The sequence below is a fragment of the Scomber scombrus genome, chromosome 14 (genome assembly GCF_963691925.1).
Source record: "Scomber scombrus chromosome 14, fScoSco1.1, whole genome shotgun sequence".
Lineage (NCBI taxonomy): Eukaryota > Metazoa > Chordata > Actinopteri > Scombriformes > Scombridae > Scomber > Scomber scombrus.
The window spans coordinates 5,259,998-5,276,189 of record NC_084983.1 but is presented as its reverse complement, the minus strand read 5'-3'; the positions used below and the strand labels follow the sequence as shown (position 1 = coordinate 5,276,189).

The following is a 16,192-nucleotide window of genomic DNA, read 5'->3' as shown; positions in this document are numbered from 1 at the left end:
AAAGCGTCATACCCATTTTTTTGATTTACACATAATGTGTAATAAACATGTCAGTGCAGGAGCTGCTCTGACAAACTGACAGCTGCTTTGTGCACATTCACAGTGTTATTCTGAGCTAAGGATGAATGAATGAGGAAATGAAACAGCGGGTCTGGCTCTGTAAGAGGGAGGAGAAAAATACTTAGGGTTTGTAGAAGAAAACCTGCCAGCGAGCAGGTTAGCTTCACAGTAAGTTACCATGGTAACTGAACAAGAGTTGAAGTTGAAAACAGTTTCTCTCATCTCAAGAGTTTTCATTAAACCTTTTTTCTTGAATACACCCCAGGACTCTTTCAGGAAATTCAGCTGTCATATTGATTCCCCTTCACTGATTCATTCATGTTTCATTTATATTTCTGAATGAAACCTTTTTAAAAGTCTGCAGAATTTGACTATGCGATACATGAGTCAATGAGCACAGGCTTTATCTGCAACACACACACATACATGTATGCACCTACCCTTAGAATGATCACTTGTCTCACACTCACATGCTGTTTGCAGGAAAGCCATCAGCTTCTGACTGACTGCAGGACAAACAGGCTCGCTGGCTTGAGATGCGAGGAGATCCAGAGCAGATGGTCATATTGCTATAAACAGACCGAGACAAACAACAGTAGGTTTGCTGATGATTCAAATGGCATATGCGCAGGGATGTAGAACAATCTTTTAGGCAGTTATCGCTTTTCACCACACAATCTGAATTCATACGAAGACAAAAGAAGACTCGTTCAAAGTGGTGTTTTCTTTAAAAATAACAGTACAAAAATGCTTCCAGTACTTTTTCCAGATAGTTCAACAATAATTACAGTTTACAGCATTCAAAAATAACATTTCATGAGTGAGCCACTTTTAGGAATATGGCAACCGCCACTTATCGCATGATTTTTCTTGTCCATTGCACCAAATGTGTCTTTTTTCTCAGGCTGGTACATTTCATATTTATTTTCTTCTTTTTTTTTTTAAGCAGCAGATTTATCTTGAAAACATGCAGGTTTTTTAGAAGGCTGGTAAGGCATTTGAATATTCAACACGTTTGCTTTGGTTTCAAATGTAAATCTTCCAGAGGAGTGTCAGTGAGTGTGGATAACTGTACCGTTTCCTTTTTTTTCCTTTTTAAATAGTGTGTTAATTATTAACAGCCTCTTTGTTTTGTCAGTATAAAAAACAAAAAAAAACCTCATTACAATTTCTTTCACTTCCATGGGACTGGAGAGGCATCTGGGTGACAGTGATCAAAGCTTTGTACAGTTTCATAAAATCTACTCTACTATGTGACAATGTCTGACAAGTGTGAGGTGACCAGCACCTCCATTCTCTGCTCTAGTAGCTGAACATCTGCTGTGCGGAGCCGGTCTGCTGCTGGGGGTTGGGTGGCTGGTTCTGGCTGGGCCGTCCCGGCTCTTGGCCCTGATTCTGGGCCTCATGACTGTCCCCTTGAGCACCTTCCACCACAGGGGTGACCTGGGTGCCGTCGGCTGCAGGTACGGGCCTCCAGGCCAGAGTCGGAGCCTCCAGCTGGTGACTCATGGGGTTGACGAGAGTGGTGAGGTTGATGAAGTGGGCGACCGACTGGGGCGCCGTGCCCCCGCTGGGACCCACCGTCTCTGGGACGAGTTCGGCGGGCCGATTGTGGAGCATGGCGGAGCCGCTGACGGTGTCGAAGGTGACGGTGAGGATGGAGTTGTCCAGTGTGAGGGGCCGGTCGCTGGCTGTCAGGTGGCCCACGGCTACAGGCTGCAGGCTGGTAAACTGGGTGGCGGCGTGGCTGGTGATGGGTGTGACGGTGATGTTGGTCAGGCCCACCGAGCTGTTGGGGGAGGAGCCTGATTGGGCGTTGGAGTCGGAGAGGACCACCACCTGACAGAACAACATCAGATAAATGAGAAAAAACAGGAGCACAGCAGCAACACAGTGTGAAACGTAACTACACCCATATTTCTTTTCTTTTTAAATCAGTCCACTTGCTTTACATCAAGCCTCTATTTTATGTGGTCTTCAAAAAAAGAGATTGTACATGTTATTTTGACAATAAACCTTTTTGCCAATCTTCAAATCTACCTGCTGGATACTCTGCACAGCAGAGCTCGTCTCGGTCTCATCTCCGACAATGACTGCATTAAATTCAGTGATGGACTCGGGCCTGTGCTCAGTGAAGTCAACGAATTCGTCAGATTCAGAGAGCTCTGGCTCGGCCTGAACCCTAGGCCTCTTCTTGGTGTGTCGGGATGGTCGACTGGACCTCTCCTGAGACATGCCATCTTTTTCCAGGGTCAGGGTGGACTGAGGAAGAAGGTGAAAACATGTCATGATAGAATCAGGTTAGGGTTACCCTCACCCTGCCTGGCTGATCTGGTTCCTACTCACCTGGGGTACAGTTTAAATCTCCATTTTAATTAAATTTGTCTTTTCCCCAACTCAAACATGTAACACAGGATTAATGTAAAAGCAGGAGTAATGCTACGATAGATAATTAAGGAACAAACACTATGCAGTGCGTACAGGCCTGATTCAGCTCATACAGTGAATAAACAGGAACTGAGTGTATATTTGCACTCTAACAGCTCTATATTTAGTGTGCGGTCAAACACATAATATAAGGAACATGACAGGCAGTATCATCAGGCATCAACATCATTTCAACATCTGATTCTTCCATTAGAAATGTACATTGAGCTCAGTAGCTGCTTCATGATCATAAGGGGGCGAATGACCTGCAGCAAAGGTCTCTTGCCAGAATCCAACCAGGGACACTGCCATTATGTGGCATGCGCAGTAACCACCCGGCTACCAAGACACACCAGTATGTTTGATTGTTAAGTGTGTGAGTGTGTGCACTGCACTGGTAAAGTAATCCACAACTTTAATCTAACCTGCACAATGCTGATAGATGAATCATTGATTGTCGGAGGTTCCTGAAGATCGTCAAACTCATCGATTCTCACAGACACCACCTGGTGGCGAAAAGGAAAACAACAACAGTTCAGGAAGAATACTTTTAGAGCTCAATAACACCAACAGAGCTGGGTTTACACATTGTTCCAACAGCACTGATTAACTCACCTCGGGGTGTTTGCGTCGGAGGTGGCGGTTCATGGATGCGCGGGTGGACACCTTGGTCCCACAGAGGTGACACGACTGGGCCTCCACCTTCTCATGGGTCAGGTGGACGTGCTTCTGCAGCATGTACTCTGTCAGGTACTTCTTATCACACGTGATACATGTCCATGTCTTACCCACTGCAGTTAGAGACAAGGAAACAGACCGTTCAGCATGATAAATGCACTGATGTTAACAATCTGCACCACTAGCGGTGGAGTTAAATACATTCACACGTGTGACTTCATAATTGTCTTTTCCAAGGGTGTAGGTTTGTGGTGGGGACCTTTTTGTTGGATGTTCAAAATAAACTCTGCTGCTCTCTATCTCCATCTAAAAAAAAAAAAACACCAAAAAAAAAACCCACGTGCAAACCTGGCAACTCTGCATAGATCTTACCAGTAAAGTTTTATGGAGTTAAAATGACAGGATCATTTGATATTGTTACAAATATTGATAAGGACAATTCAGCCATTCTGTGCCCATGCCATTTACCCTTGGTCAGGCTCTTCATTGTAGAACCCCAAAACTTACAAAAGGAAGTAGAGGTTTATCACAAGTCAAAAATACAAGTGAATACATTAATAAATAATAATGTTAGTTGTTAAATTTTAATGAAGCATGAATATGAATTTGGTCAATCTGATCAAACATGGTTTTACTGGGGAGTTATGTGCTGAACTATGGTTTGGACAGAACGAGACTATCTTGTTTCATCAATTCTCTAGTTTTTGTGCCAAGATAAACTAATGACTGGTGACTGTAGCTTCGTCTTTACCAAGATGTCACGAAATGTCAAACTCTTCCTTTAATTAGTTTTAACAGTTGATAAAAAAAGAGAACCCCCCCGATCCAATTTTCCCCGATTTTGTGTGATGTTCCTGGTCTTAGCACACACTTTTAATCATTTACCTAAATTCTACAATCCCCAAGCAACATTTCTGATTTTGTATTGTGTGTATATGAATATGATATTGTTGTGTCCATCGAGTCAAATATGTAACATTACCATTAGCTGCAGCTAACATGAATATTAAAACTACAACTAGTACTGCTAATTATAGCTCGCTAACTGGAAGTTCTTTATTTAATTAACATTGTGGGTAAGGTGATATTAAATGGCTTACATCTCCATAATGTCATAGAGAACACAAGGAAGTCCAATACTTATTTCCTTTGAAAACCTTAATGACAACAATATATATATTTATAAAGAAAATCATTCATCAAGGTTTCTTCATAACCATTAATTACAATGTATCTGACAAACTGTCAGCTTCTATAAACTATGATTTTTTTAATGCATTAGTGCCAGCTAGTTACATTTTAGCTGTGTGATATCTGTTGCACTCTATTTCAATTATTTAACTGAAAGTATTATTTATATCATATATGTGACTTGTGTGAGAACTTTTCATTATCTTTTGCCAGTTTTGGATCTTTATACTCAATAACGGTATGAATGGAGCTGTTTGGTGCAAAGTGTATGGCAGAGCTATTATGTTGGATTGTAAGGTTGTTTATTCCAGGTTTAAAGATTATTTTTTGCATCCACACTGGGTTTTGACTTGCCCCCCCCCAATCCCAAATCCAGGCATACACGTCCATCTGTTTGAACTGGAGAGCTTTGTTCAGGCTTTCATCCAAAATCATTACGTAACCAGCCTGTCTGGACACCTCTCTGACACCAAGTAACTTGAAGTAAGACATAATTCCAAATGTGACAGGTTACACACACTTTGTTTCCCCACTACTAAATTATGTTGCTATTCTGCTGTCGGGAATCATGGCTCTGAAAAGCTCACCTCTGTTACCACATGAGCTGTACTAATAATATGAGTCCAATGTTTTCATTGGATGTGCCAATGGACTGGTTGGGCAATTTTTTGAAGTTGTCTTGCAGCTATACTGATGATTGTTGTGCTGGCTTCTGCAGGATTGAAATATGTACCAGTGTGTTGAACGGCCTTTTCTTGATGCTTTTTCACTTAAGCATGGCTGACCAATGTTGCCAAAGTCTAAAGTTCTGGTGCAGAGCCTTGTTGTTTGAAAGCCATACAGTATTAAACACACACTTCCCAGGCACTTTTTGCGGATAAGGAAACTGCTAGTGCATGCTAACTTCACTCATTCAGACATTCCCGCCGCCAACTAGCTGTATACGCCAATGTGTGTATCACGTGATACTAGGTGAAGTTTCAATGGTCACACAACCTCCTGCATGACGTACATGTTTTGGGATTTTTATGAGTGCCTTTTAAACTATAAACAAAAACAGTGTACATTACAAACTTTTCCAAAACACTTTAAATTTCAAACCATTTCCCAGCCTGGAAAAGAGTTATCCAGGAATTTCATGATCGTGGGAACCCTCTCTCTCCTTTCTCAACCTTTAACTTTTAGACTTTTACAGAAAATATGTCCTTTTATTTTTAAGTGGTGGTTTGGTTTTTCTATGACCACATAAATCAGGCTGCAGGATCACTTGCTGTCCAACCATAACTACTGAATCTTCTGGCTCTGAACATACCAGGGGCAAAAAAGCCAAATTATAGGCTCCCACGTTCAACTCATGACAGCCTTCTCATAGTCAGAGTGACAAACTGAGAAGTGTGTACCAGTCTGGTTTTAGTATGTCATGAAACACTTGCCTGTATGGATGAGCTTGTGTGTCTCTAGGGTCGTCCTTTCACTGAAGGTCTTCCCACACAGCTCACACATGAAGTCCTTTATACCTGCATGCAAAATGACACATGAACAAATATACAGCATAAACATTGATATGATGGAATTTCTGTGAAGTTGGCACCATCAAAGTCAGTTTGACTATATTGATCGCACATGTTTTTATTTACTCACACCTTTCTTGAATCAGTTACACACACACACACACGTTCTGACTCACCCGTGTGTCTCTTGTAATGTTTCAGCATGTTGACCTTCTGGGCGAACTTGCGGTTACACTCCTTGCACTCGTACTCTTTGATGCCCTTGTGAAGCTTCATGTGGTGCCTCAGAGCGTGCTTGGTTTTCATGCCTGCACGGGAAGAACATATCCACAATGTGGCGACAATCCAAACACTGACTAGTATGTGTTCATTGTGGTGTGTGTGTGTGTGTGTGTGTGTGTGTGTGTGTGATGCAGCGGTGACAACCGGACCTTTCCCGCACTCTGCACACAGGAAGTCTCGGATGTCGTCGTGGACCCTGAGGTGCTCTTTCAGCATGTCCTTCCTCGCGAATGATTTGTTGCACTTATCACAGCTGTGGCTCTTCACCCCTGGATGATCAAATACAAAAAAAGAAACACATGCAAACACTCAATTAAAACTAAAGATGGCTCCATTACAGAATGTTACTTTTCCGTGTCCACTCCTTGTAATGCACAGGTGAGATATACATTATCCTGAGTCATGTATGAAATTTTTATCTATCACAATGTATTCATAAATTTGGGAGGGAACCCAGTCAACTCTCTCCTGTGTGTTAATTTCCACCATAACATTCAGTACATTACATTACATGCCTGTAGGCAGGCGGCTTTCTCCAGCAGGTGGATTTCCTAAATGTCATGTAAACCAGGTACGCTGGTTTCTAATAATAGGGGAAGAACCTGTTTCACATAATGATGCGTTCCTGTATTTAAAATCATTCAATCATTCAGCCTTGGAATCTAAATCTGTCAGTTTTCAGCCTCTGAATGCAACGTGCAATGTGACACATATGCTCACCGGTGTGGATGATCTTGTGTCTTTCCAGGTTACCGATACTATTGAAGATTCTCCCACAAATTTCACATGGGTGGATGTACCTTTAAGAAAGATCAGCAAGTTTGAAATGATAACAGTTAATCTGTGCTGCTGCTTGATCATTTCATATTTCACTTTCACTTTAACTCAAAGTTAGCTTCGGTAGCAAATGAAACCATTTAGTTTAAGTGAAAATAGCACAGTAGCTCTTACACATCCTGAGACTGAAACCTTATTTTTGACATTTGAAACTGCTAAGTGAACCTTGAAGTGAGGTTGGTTTATGAACTGCCGTTTCCAAGAATTAAATTTCACTCTCTACTTTTAAGATGAAAAAAATGCTACAATTCCATTACAACTATGTGATAAGATCAAAAGCTAAAAAAAAAGTAAATAAAAAAAGAGATTAGAGTTGATAAATAAATAAGTTGCCAACTATTACATTAATCACCAATGTTTTAATAATCGATTATTAATTTTGAGTTATTTGTAAGAAGAAAATGTCCAAATTCTTTGCTTCCAGCTTCTTGAATGTAGACTAGTATAGAAAACTGAACTAATCGATTGATTGAGAAAATAATCATCAGGTTAATCAATAATGAAAATAATTGTCAGTTGCAGCCCTAAAAGAGATAATGGCTTTCACATGGATTTTCTACATTAGTGTACTTCAAAATAATGCCTCTAATATTTTGTGCATTCAGTATACAACAGATCCCAGCTGACATTCCTATCTCAATTCTTACCCACTATCTCAGCCTTGACCGGACCAGCTTAAACAAACATAAACGTAAGCTAGAACATGTTTTCTTTCTGCCTCCTGTTTCTTACTTCTGCACTGCGGGGTCGGGCAGCTGCTCTCTGTGGATGACAAGGTGAGCGTTGTACGTGGCCTTCAGTGCGAAGCGGCGATTACAGATCCCGCAGCTGTAGCCTCTCTCTTTGTGCTGCTCCATGATGTGCTTCAGGTACTCTCGGCCCTTTGCGAATGACAGCTGGAGACGCAGATGCGGGAGGGTTCAGGTATTTGTGTGGGATTGTTGGTGAAAAACTAATGCAGATATCGTAAGTTTAGATTAGTCTGCAGGCCTGACAGGACGAAGCTTACTTGACATTTCTTGCAGTTGTACTTGTGGAGCTCCTGGTCGTCGTCGTCTTCGTCGTCGAGGTCCGTGTCGTCGCTGTCGCCCGCCGAAATGCCGATCTTCTTGATGAAGTCCTCTCTCTCCTGCTCGTTCATTAAGGCGATGTCCTGGAACAAAAGGAACTCTTTGAAATTAAATTACTAAAGTGAGTGACAGCTAAGATCCAGAGGGAGTGTCAAAAGATCATTTAATGAGGGGCAAATTTACAAATGGTATCGCCTCTCATCTGACAGATTTATCTACAATGATATACTGATATACTTGGTGTTTTGTAGGAAAAGTGCCTCTTACATTAATGACAAAATGTTTAATGAGCACATATCTACATGGAAACTACTGGAGATGAAGCTGTTTAATGTGACTGCCAGAGAAATCATGTGTTTCATAGTGGTGCAGGGTTTCATTGAGCCTTCTCTTTACACTCTCTCACCTTGAAGTGAACGTGAATGTGATCCCGCAGGACGTCCACGCGGAAGAACTTGCGGCCGCAGATCTCGCAGGTGTACTTCTTATCACCGTGAGTCAACAGATGTTTGTTCATGTTACTCCTGCAAGAGAACACCTGTGCAAACAAACACACGCAGACACGTACGTCACCCATGAACCCGCTGTGCGTTTCGTTCCAGAAGTGGTCACTAATCTTTTCTGCTGTGCTAAGCGCTCACCTTGCCACAGATGGGACAGGGTGAAGGTTCCTTCCTGTACTTGGTCCCTTCCTCTCCGTTGGCTTCCAGCTCCTCTTTCTTCATGTGCTTCGGCCCTGTACAAAATGTATTGTTATTTTAGTTCAGCTATGAGCTTAAAGAAACATGCTGACATGCAACTTATGTGTAGGTTGATGCAGGTTGCAGCTCTCTGCAACATTATAAATGGGAAAAAAAACTGTTTCCATATTTTTCTTGAGGGAATACATATTATGGGCTTTGTGTTTGAGGTGGTGTAACCTCTATTCAATAGTTAGTGATATTTATCTGACCTTTCCTGACTGTGTGGTAATTTGGTGCTCAGTGCAGCATGTGTGTTACACACAGGTGGGAGGTTCCCTCAAGATAAGGCAACACAAAGCAAGTAAATACTTCCAGTAAATGTGCAGGAATTATTACATAATGCTTAAAATAGAAATAAACTACTCTGGAACCAGTAGGTGTGTTTAGATTGGTATCAAAAAATAACTTTGTGGTTAAAGCAGAGAAATCAGAAAAGCAATGAATTAATATATCTGCTAATCTTAGTGAGTAAGTAAATATCTTTTTACACACGGGTTGCTTCACATTGACACACAAACAGTATGTGTTGTCCACAGCTGCTTTTTAAAAAGCTTCTCCTTCAGTTCACTAAATCCTGGTTGATAAATCTGCCATAATGCACGGCTATTTACCTTCATTAGATCTTGACACCAGGCTGCTACTACCTTCCCACAAACACCTTTATACATATCTGACTGGTTATTCTGCCGGTTAAAGTGGGAATCATCACTGTGGCCTCTTATACAGTGAGAATGTTACTGTTACTGAAATAGCCCCAGATTGATCATAAACAGCTTGACCAAACTAATTTTTTTAATTATCTACTGTCATCATACTAATTAACTGTTAAACCCCCACACCATCTGTCTCTGGTTACAGATTTGTGGAGCAGTGTGTTCACTTTGTGGCACTCTGCACCTCCAGACAAAAATATGATTATAATGCAGACACCTTATCTTAAGACTTTGTTATCATGCTTCGCTTTGATTGGCACAGCTGTTTAAGAGCTATGAGAAAGAGAGAGAGGGTGTATTCATTAATCACCACACACACCCATCATTATTCACCTTCACTCAGCCCTTTTTGTAATTTGCACTGCGGCACACACTGTACATGCACCAAAGTAGCAGGTGTGCTTGGAGACGCCCACACGGTCCACATGTCCACTTGCACTTGTTTTGATTGCATGATATAAAAAAAGGGAGGCCCCTAGGTTAATCTTTCCTAAATTGTATATACCGAAACAATAATCCTAAATGAAACTCACCCACTCCGTGCCTCCTGTGGTGCTCCTGCATCACGTCTTTGCGGTAGAACATCTTGTTGCAGATTTCACAGGAGTAGAGCTTCTCGCCGTGCTTCTTCTTGTGCTTGGAAAGGTTGCTGTTGGTGGAGAAGAACCGCGAACAGATATCACACTGGAACGTCTTGTCGTCTGGAGAGAGAGAGAGAGGGAGAAGGAGAGAGAGAGAGAGAGAGAAGGCGACGGAGTGAATGAAAAATCAAGATCCGGCCGGAATGAGATCAAAAACATTTGGGAAAAACAGGAGGGAAAAAGTCTCCTACCTGTCCGGCAGTTATGGAACTTTAAGGCATTTTCCAGGCGAAATGATTTCTCACATGTGTTGCATTTATATTTGTACTCCATGTCAGGCTGGTACATAAAAAGAAGACATTTCATAAATAAATTAACCTGCAGTAACAGTATCTAAAACCCCTTTAGTTAGTTTAGAGTGTTACCCACCATATTCTTGCTGTGCTTGTAAGAGATGTGCTGCTTCAGACTCTCCTTGCGACTGAACAACTTGTCACATTCATCACATTTGAACAACTTATCACCTGGAAGGATATAAATAATTCTGTAATAATAACACCATACATCCGCTCATTCCCAACCTCAATAAGAGATGATGAATTTAACTCGGTCTCAAAAGCCAAAATGAATTTTTCAGCTCGCTGATCTCCACGTACCGTGAGATCGGATGTGTCTGTTCAGATTGCTGCTGTTCTGGAAGACCTTGTTGCAGAGGGAGCAGCGGTAAACCCTCTTGTGCTCTCTGGCCTTGTGTCTCTTCAGGACAACCCCGCTGCTGTCTGAAGCCCCCAGCAGGTTGCTGCTTTCTGCTGTCGTTACTGTTGCTGCTGCTGTCTCTGTAGCCACCGGCTTCGAGCTCTCCACTGGTGGCTTCACATCTGCACACATCAAGAATCCAACGTCAAAGAGAAATTGATAGTACATGAAGCATCGGGGTGGTAATGAGTGTTCAACTGATACTATATGTCTGAGCCCAACGCTGATATTGATGTTTGAGTGTGTAAAATCTGGTAAAATGGTGGAAAAATGAACTGTATTCTTTAAAAAGACAGTAACAGTATAGACAAAATGACAGAAAGATTATAAAATTACTAAATGCAAACTGTAAGTAGAAAAACAAGCAAATACAAATGTATCTAATTTAAATTAAGTACATGACTAAGAGTCACCAGCCATGCTAGCTGCTGTGACAGGCTATACTTGGTTTGAGCTAAATGCTAACTTCTGTGTGCAAAATGCTCACAGTAACAATGCTAAAATGCTAAAACAGAGCCAGAACTATATAATGTTTACCAAGTTCACCATCTTAAGTTTAGCATATTAACACGCCAATATTTGCTAGTTAGCACGTAGCACAGAGTACAGCTGAATTTGATGGCTATGTCAATAGTTTTTACAGGCATTTAGCCACACCACTAGCATAGCTAAAAATAAAAAAAGGTCCAAAATACACAAAAATGCAGCCTATAACACATTTTGGTCACACATAAGAGTTATTTTTAATTTTTTATTGGCTAATTTTTGTATTAACAATAAAAAACATGAAGCTTAAATAACGCTAATTAAATAATGCTAAAACATAGTTTTACAGGCATTTAGCCACACCACCACTAGCATGGCTAAAAATAAAAAGTTCAAATATATATATAAAAATGCAGCCTTTAAAGCATTTTTTGTCATGGCTAATTTTTGTATTCACTATAAACAAACAAAAAAGAAAAAACAGAAGCTTAAATAACACTAACACGGCTCAACAGGAATTATTTCATAATTCGGTGCTTTATTTAAGTGTCCCTTGATCATTGCTCCTTCTCTGACCAGCTAGTGATTTGCAACATTTTCCAAGAATACCATTTACCAACACCTGCAGAGTGTGCTTGAACCTGTCGCAACCTGCTCAGCTCAGTGTGTAAAAGAGAGGGTGAACCTGATGGTGATAGTGCAGTAAAAAGCTAATTATTTTCCCACCGTAGAAAGAAAAGAGTGAGGGTTGTATCTGTGACATTTGTGGTATGTGTCTGAACTATATTATTAAATGCAACCACATACGGTAGAATAAATAGTATCTCTGCTTTTTATGTTGTACATTTGTGAGCGAATAAATGTTGTATATCAGTAAAAAAAATCATGTTTGCTCTTTCTTTGACTGACACTAAATCTTGATGTTTTATCATCGATATTTTACTGTTCATGCCTAGCAGGTTTTTCCTCACCTTTGTTTTTGCCTTTGGCAGGTGTGGCTCCAGGTCTACGTCCCTTGGCTCTCCTACCCCTGCCTTGCCCTCTCTTGGGGGCAGGTTTAGCAGCAGGGGGGGCGTCCTCCTCATCAGGGCCTACCAGGCTCTCCTCCTGGGGCAGGAGCAAGTCGTCCGGAAGCTCCGTTACGGTCTTTGCCTCATCCAGATGACTCAGCATGTGGCCTGAGATCAGCAGAAGCAGGTAGGGGAATCAGAACATGCAACCATGACACAGCATTTCCTCAGTTCAAAGATGTTTTGAAAGGGATGAGCATCCCTCTTCTGCTGGACTCACTGTGGAGAAAAACTGCTGAAAACTACAGCAATCTAATGCAATCAAAAGCATAAAAAACCACAGCTATAACCTTAAACGTAGCTTCCTACTAAATAAAAGAAGAGCTGACATTTGTAAGATGTGCAGACTGGAGGTGACAGATGTTTTGAATGAGCTTACCTGCATTGTTTTCTTCAGCCACCGGGGGCAGGAGGGCTCTAGTTTTCTCTGAGGTCTCTGTTTGGGAAGATGAAGATGTCAGATCTGAGCAAAAGAAAGACAAACTATAAAAGAGCTCACTGTTGCCATGGCGCCTACAAAAAGCACTGGTGCTGTAATGTCATCTACCTGGTGGAAGTGGTGGGGGCTGAAGTGGATACTTAAGCATAGGCTTCTCCATCTTCCTGGCATAAAAAGCTCCATACCAGACCCTCAGCTCTGTTCCTGGGAGCACGTCCTGGGAAACAAACAGCAGAGGCAAAGAGGATGAGCATAAACTCCAATGAAACCCTGAAATCTTTAACAAACAGCAGTAGCCCTTAAGGATGGATGCACGTACCTGGGAGGTGTTGAAGTATATCTCATCGTCTTGCTGGTAAGCCGTCAGATTTTGGTGTTTGTAGTTGGCGGCAGGTCGTACCATCATCATCCAGTTGCAGTCTTCTTCACTGCTGGAGTCAAAACACACTATAGCGCCAACCTTCTGGAAGATCTGTTCACATGGGTGGGTGGGTGAAGGATTAAAAGGGAAGGAAGTTAAAATAAACAAAGAGCGATCACATACACCCATATAAAGCAATTTTGTAGGGTACATGTAAACTCAGGCTGCACCTTCAGAGGGAACGCTCCTTCTGTCTCCAGCTGGGGGACACGCTTAGCCTCAAAAGGCCCAAACCGGGTCCTCTTGACCAGCCGTCGCTGGACAAACACCCCCTCCGCTCCGTCAGCCACCTGTCGGATCTCCAAGCTGCTTGGCAACGAGGACCTGATCCAGGACAAAAACAATAAAATCAGATGCATATTGAAATATCTCAACAACTACTGAACAGACTGCCATGAAGTTTTATATTAACATTTAGGCTCCTCAGAGGTTGATTCCTGCTCACTTTGGTGATGCTCTGAGTTTCCTTCCAGCACAACCATCAGTTTAATATTGTGATTCAGAATAAAATATCTCGACTGCTATCTGAAGGATTGCCATTGCCAATATCTCAATGTCTACTTGATGGAATGGGATCACACTTCGTGCAGATATTCATGGTTCCAAGACAATGTGTTAAAGAACATTGGTAGATGCCACCATGAGGATGGTTTTATTCAAATATCTATGGGATGGATTACCATGAAATTTGATTAAGAAATGTTGATTCCCTGAACTTTCATCTAGCACCAACATCAAGCCTCCCTAATTTATTGATTTATCAATTAGTCCTTTGTTCTATAAAATATCAGAAAATGTTGAAAAATGTTGACTACTGTTAAGTAACGACCAAGACGCAACCTAAGATGATTTATATTGTCCTGACAGACAGAGTAACAACCAAAGTTTACAATCAAGACTAAAGAAACAAGTTAATATTCACATTTGAGAAGCTGGAACAAGAGATTTATACCGTTTTCCACAAAATATGACTAAAAATGATTAATCGATTATCAACATAGTTGAATTTTCTGCTGATCAACTAATTGATTTATCAACTAATCGCTGCAGCTCTATTTGTGTTTAGTGCTGACTAGCAGATATTAGTGTGTTAATGCTCTAAATTAAAATGGTAAAAATTAGAGAAGTTACTTGAGTCCAGCCTCACAGATCTGTTAACATGTCTGTAGACTCTTAAGTCTTGTTAGACATCTACATCACCTTCACCTTGTGCTGTGGGAATACAATCGCTCCATTATATCTTCACGGATTTTTAAAAATAAAATGTGGGTTTGCCTTAAGATACAAATTTAATACATGTGGGATGAAGACTGTAGTGAGCTTTGTATTTATTACAATCTTTGAAAAGCATCTATGGAAGATTTAGAATATTTATAACATAACACTTGTGAAGGCATGTATTTTTATACATCTCTTGCTCGAGGACACTTCAGCAGGGTTGATGCTGCAGGGAGGTTTGGATATCTCTGTGCTTTTGTTAGATCTTAAAAAAAACTGACTTAAGCTCAATGAATGAAAGAAATGATTCGTTTGATTCCGGGTCAGTTAAGTTCACACAGATTCAATCATTCACTCACCGAGCCCGGCTGAGGACGAAGGAGTCCTCGACGGTCACCAGCGGTCCCAGCTCAGGACACTCAGAGTCATGGTACTGGCCACAGTCATCACACCCTGCAACACACATCACACCTGTCACCACTGGCCATCTCACACATTATCACATACACACACACACTGTCAGAACTGGGTTCATACTCACAGATGAACTCATCTGGCGTCTGCTCAGCCATTATGTCAACCTACAAACACAGGAAAACATATTAGTAACATTTCATTAATAGGATGGAGTCAAATAATGAAGAATAGTGTAAATGTGTGTGTGAGGGAATGAGACTTTTGAGTGTGTGTTTGAATATAAGTGAACTTCCAAGCCTGCACACGCGTTTAAAGTGAGACACTGGAGCAGTACTGGATGTATCAGTCCTCCCGCCTCCACAACACAGTACTATCACAACATGTAGTGTTTAACGTTAGGGTGTGAGCTGTAACTACACTTGGAGCACGCATGTTAACGTATGCAGTCCAGTTTAGGAGATGGGATCCAGGATTTCAGCGGTTCCCAAACTCTAGCCGGGTTTTAACTCCGATCTAAGCGGCTCCTCTTCACCAAAATGTAACAAAGAACAGTCGGCATGGCGGATGGACCGGAGACGCAAACCTCCAAACCGGAGTCGATGCTCGTCTCTAGCCGGCAGTGATCAGTGGAGGCGGCTCAGGACGCCTCACAGCTGGCCAGACTCTCCAGCTGCACCTTCTCTACCAAACTGCGGAGACTATTTGTGGATATTGGGTGTATGTTTGTGTGAAAACGCGTTACCTTTTCTGCAAAAGACCCTTCATTTGTCGAATCCTGACTCCGGGTTCCAATCCGCTCCAGAAACGGCGCAGGACCGGAAACGAGCCGCGCCGAGTGCATTATGGGGCATGTAGGCTCATCCGAAGTAACATAAAGCAGCTAAATTAAGCTCTAATTAGGCAATTAGAGGTGTCATTTAGGTCGTTAAACTAAATAACAACATGTTAGGATCACTAAAACATATGAATGTGATCTTATAATTTACAACAAAGCCTGTTTTTGGTGTTATTTATTTTACTAATGGGATAAATTACATTCACAACACTCAGCTCTCAATTGTGGCTTTTTATCCAGATTGCAGTGGCTGATTTTACCATGGAACACACAGCAGTGGAAGAAGTATTCACACCATTTACTTAAGTATGAGTAGTAATATAACTGTAGACTTACTTGACTATGCATTCACAATCTTACTTCAGTTTAAGTACAGATCTATCATATATCATTATGCCATATGGCTCCTTTTGTGGTGTTTTGTGGTATATATATGTATAGATGCATTAACCTGTGA

The 16,192-nt window shown here is 41.4% G+C and overlaps 1 protein-coding gene across 2 annotated transcripts; it reads right to left on the bottom strand.

Annotated features, from left to right (window-relative positions):
- Positions 1-816: 816 nt before the first annotated feature.
- prdm15 (PR domain containing 15) lies at positions 817-15,868 on the bottom strand. 2 transcript variants are annotated; one of them, XM_062433073.1, is made up of 24 exons: positions 15,643-15,868; positions 15,025-15,064; positions 14,843-14,936; positions 13,436-13,589; positions 13,164-13,316; positions 12,953-13,061; positions 12,785-12,868; positions 12,307-12,513; positions 10,750-10,971; positions 10,523-10,617; positions 10,345-10,432; positions 10,046-10,213; positions 8,698-8,792; positions 8,463-8,594; positions 7,996-8,139; positions 7,719-7,882; positions 6,870-6,949; positions 6,299-6,418; positions 6,044-6,175; positions 5,790-5,873; positions 3,103-3,278; positions 2,913-2,993; positions 2,101-2,322; positions 817-1,899 (listed from the first exon to the last, which is right to left on the bottom strand). In XM_062433073.1, the coding sequence occupies exons 1-24, from the start codon at positions 15,739-15,741 to the stop codon at positions 1,363-1,365; spliced, it is 3,480 nt and encodes a 1,159-aa protein (XP_062289057.1). In that variant the 5' UTR covers positions 15,742-15,868; the 3' UTR covers positions 817-1,362. The 2 variants fall into 2 exon arrangements, with proteins under 2 accessions (XP_062289057.1, XP_062289059.1); XM_062433075.1 differs by lacking the exon at positions 15,643-15,868 and having other exon boundaries at positions 12,785-12,841; positions 15,025-15,187.
- Between the last annotated feature and the right edge of the window lie 324 nt (positions 15,869-16,192).

What these genes read in the sequence shown, in the direction of transcription:
- prdm15 (XM_062433073.1), bottom strand. Translation starts at nt 15,741, where the DNA reads ATGCACTCGGCGCGGCTCGTTTCCGGTCCTGCGCCGTTTCTGGAGCGG. An exon ending in GTGTGCAGAGTGCGGGAAAG is followed by an intron (nt 6,176 to 6,298) that starts GTCCGGTTGTCA and finishes CTTCCCGTGCAG; the next exon opens with GCATGAAAACCAAGCACGCT. An exon ending in CATCTATCAGCATTGTGCAG is followed by an intron (nt 2,323 to 2,912) that starts GTTAGATTAAAG and finishes CTTCTTCCTCAG; the next exon opens with TCCACCCTGACCCTGGAAAA.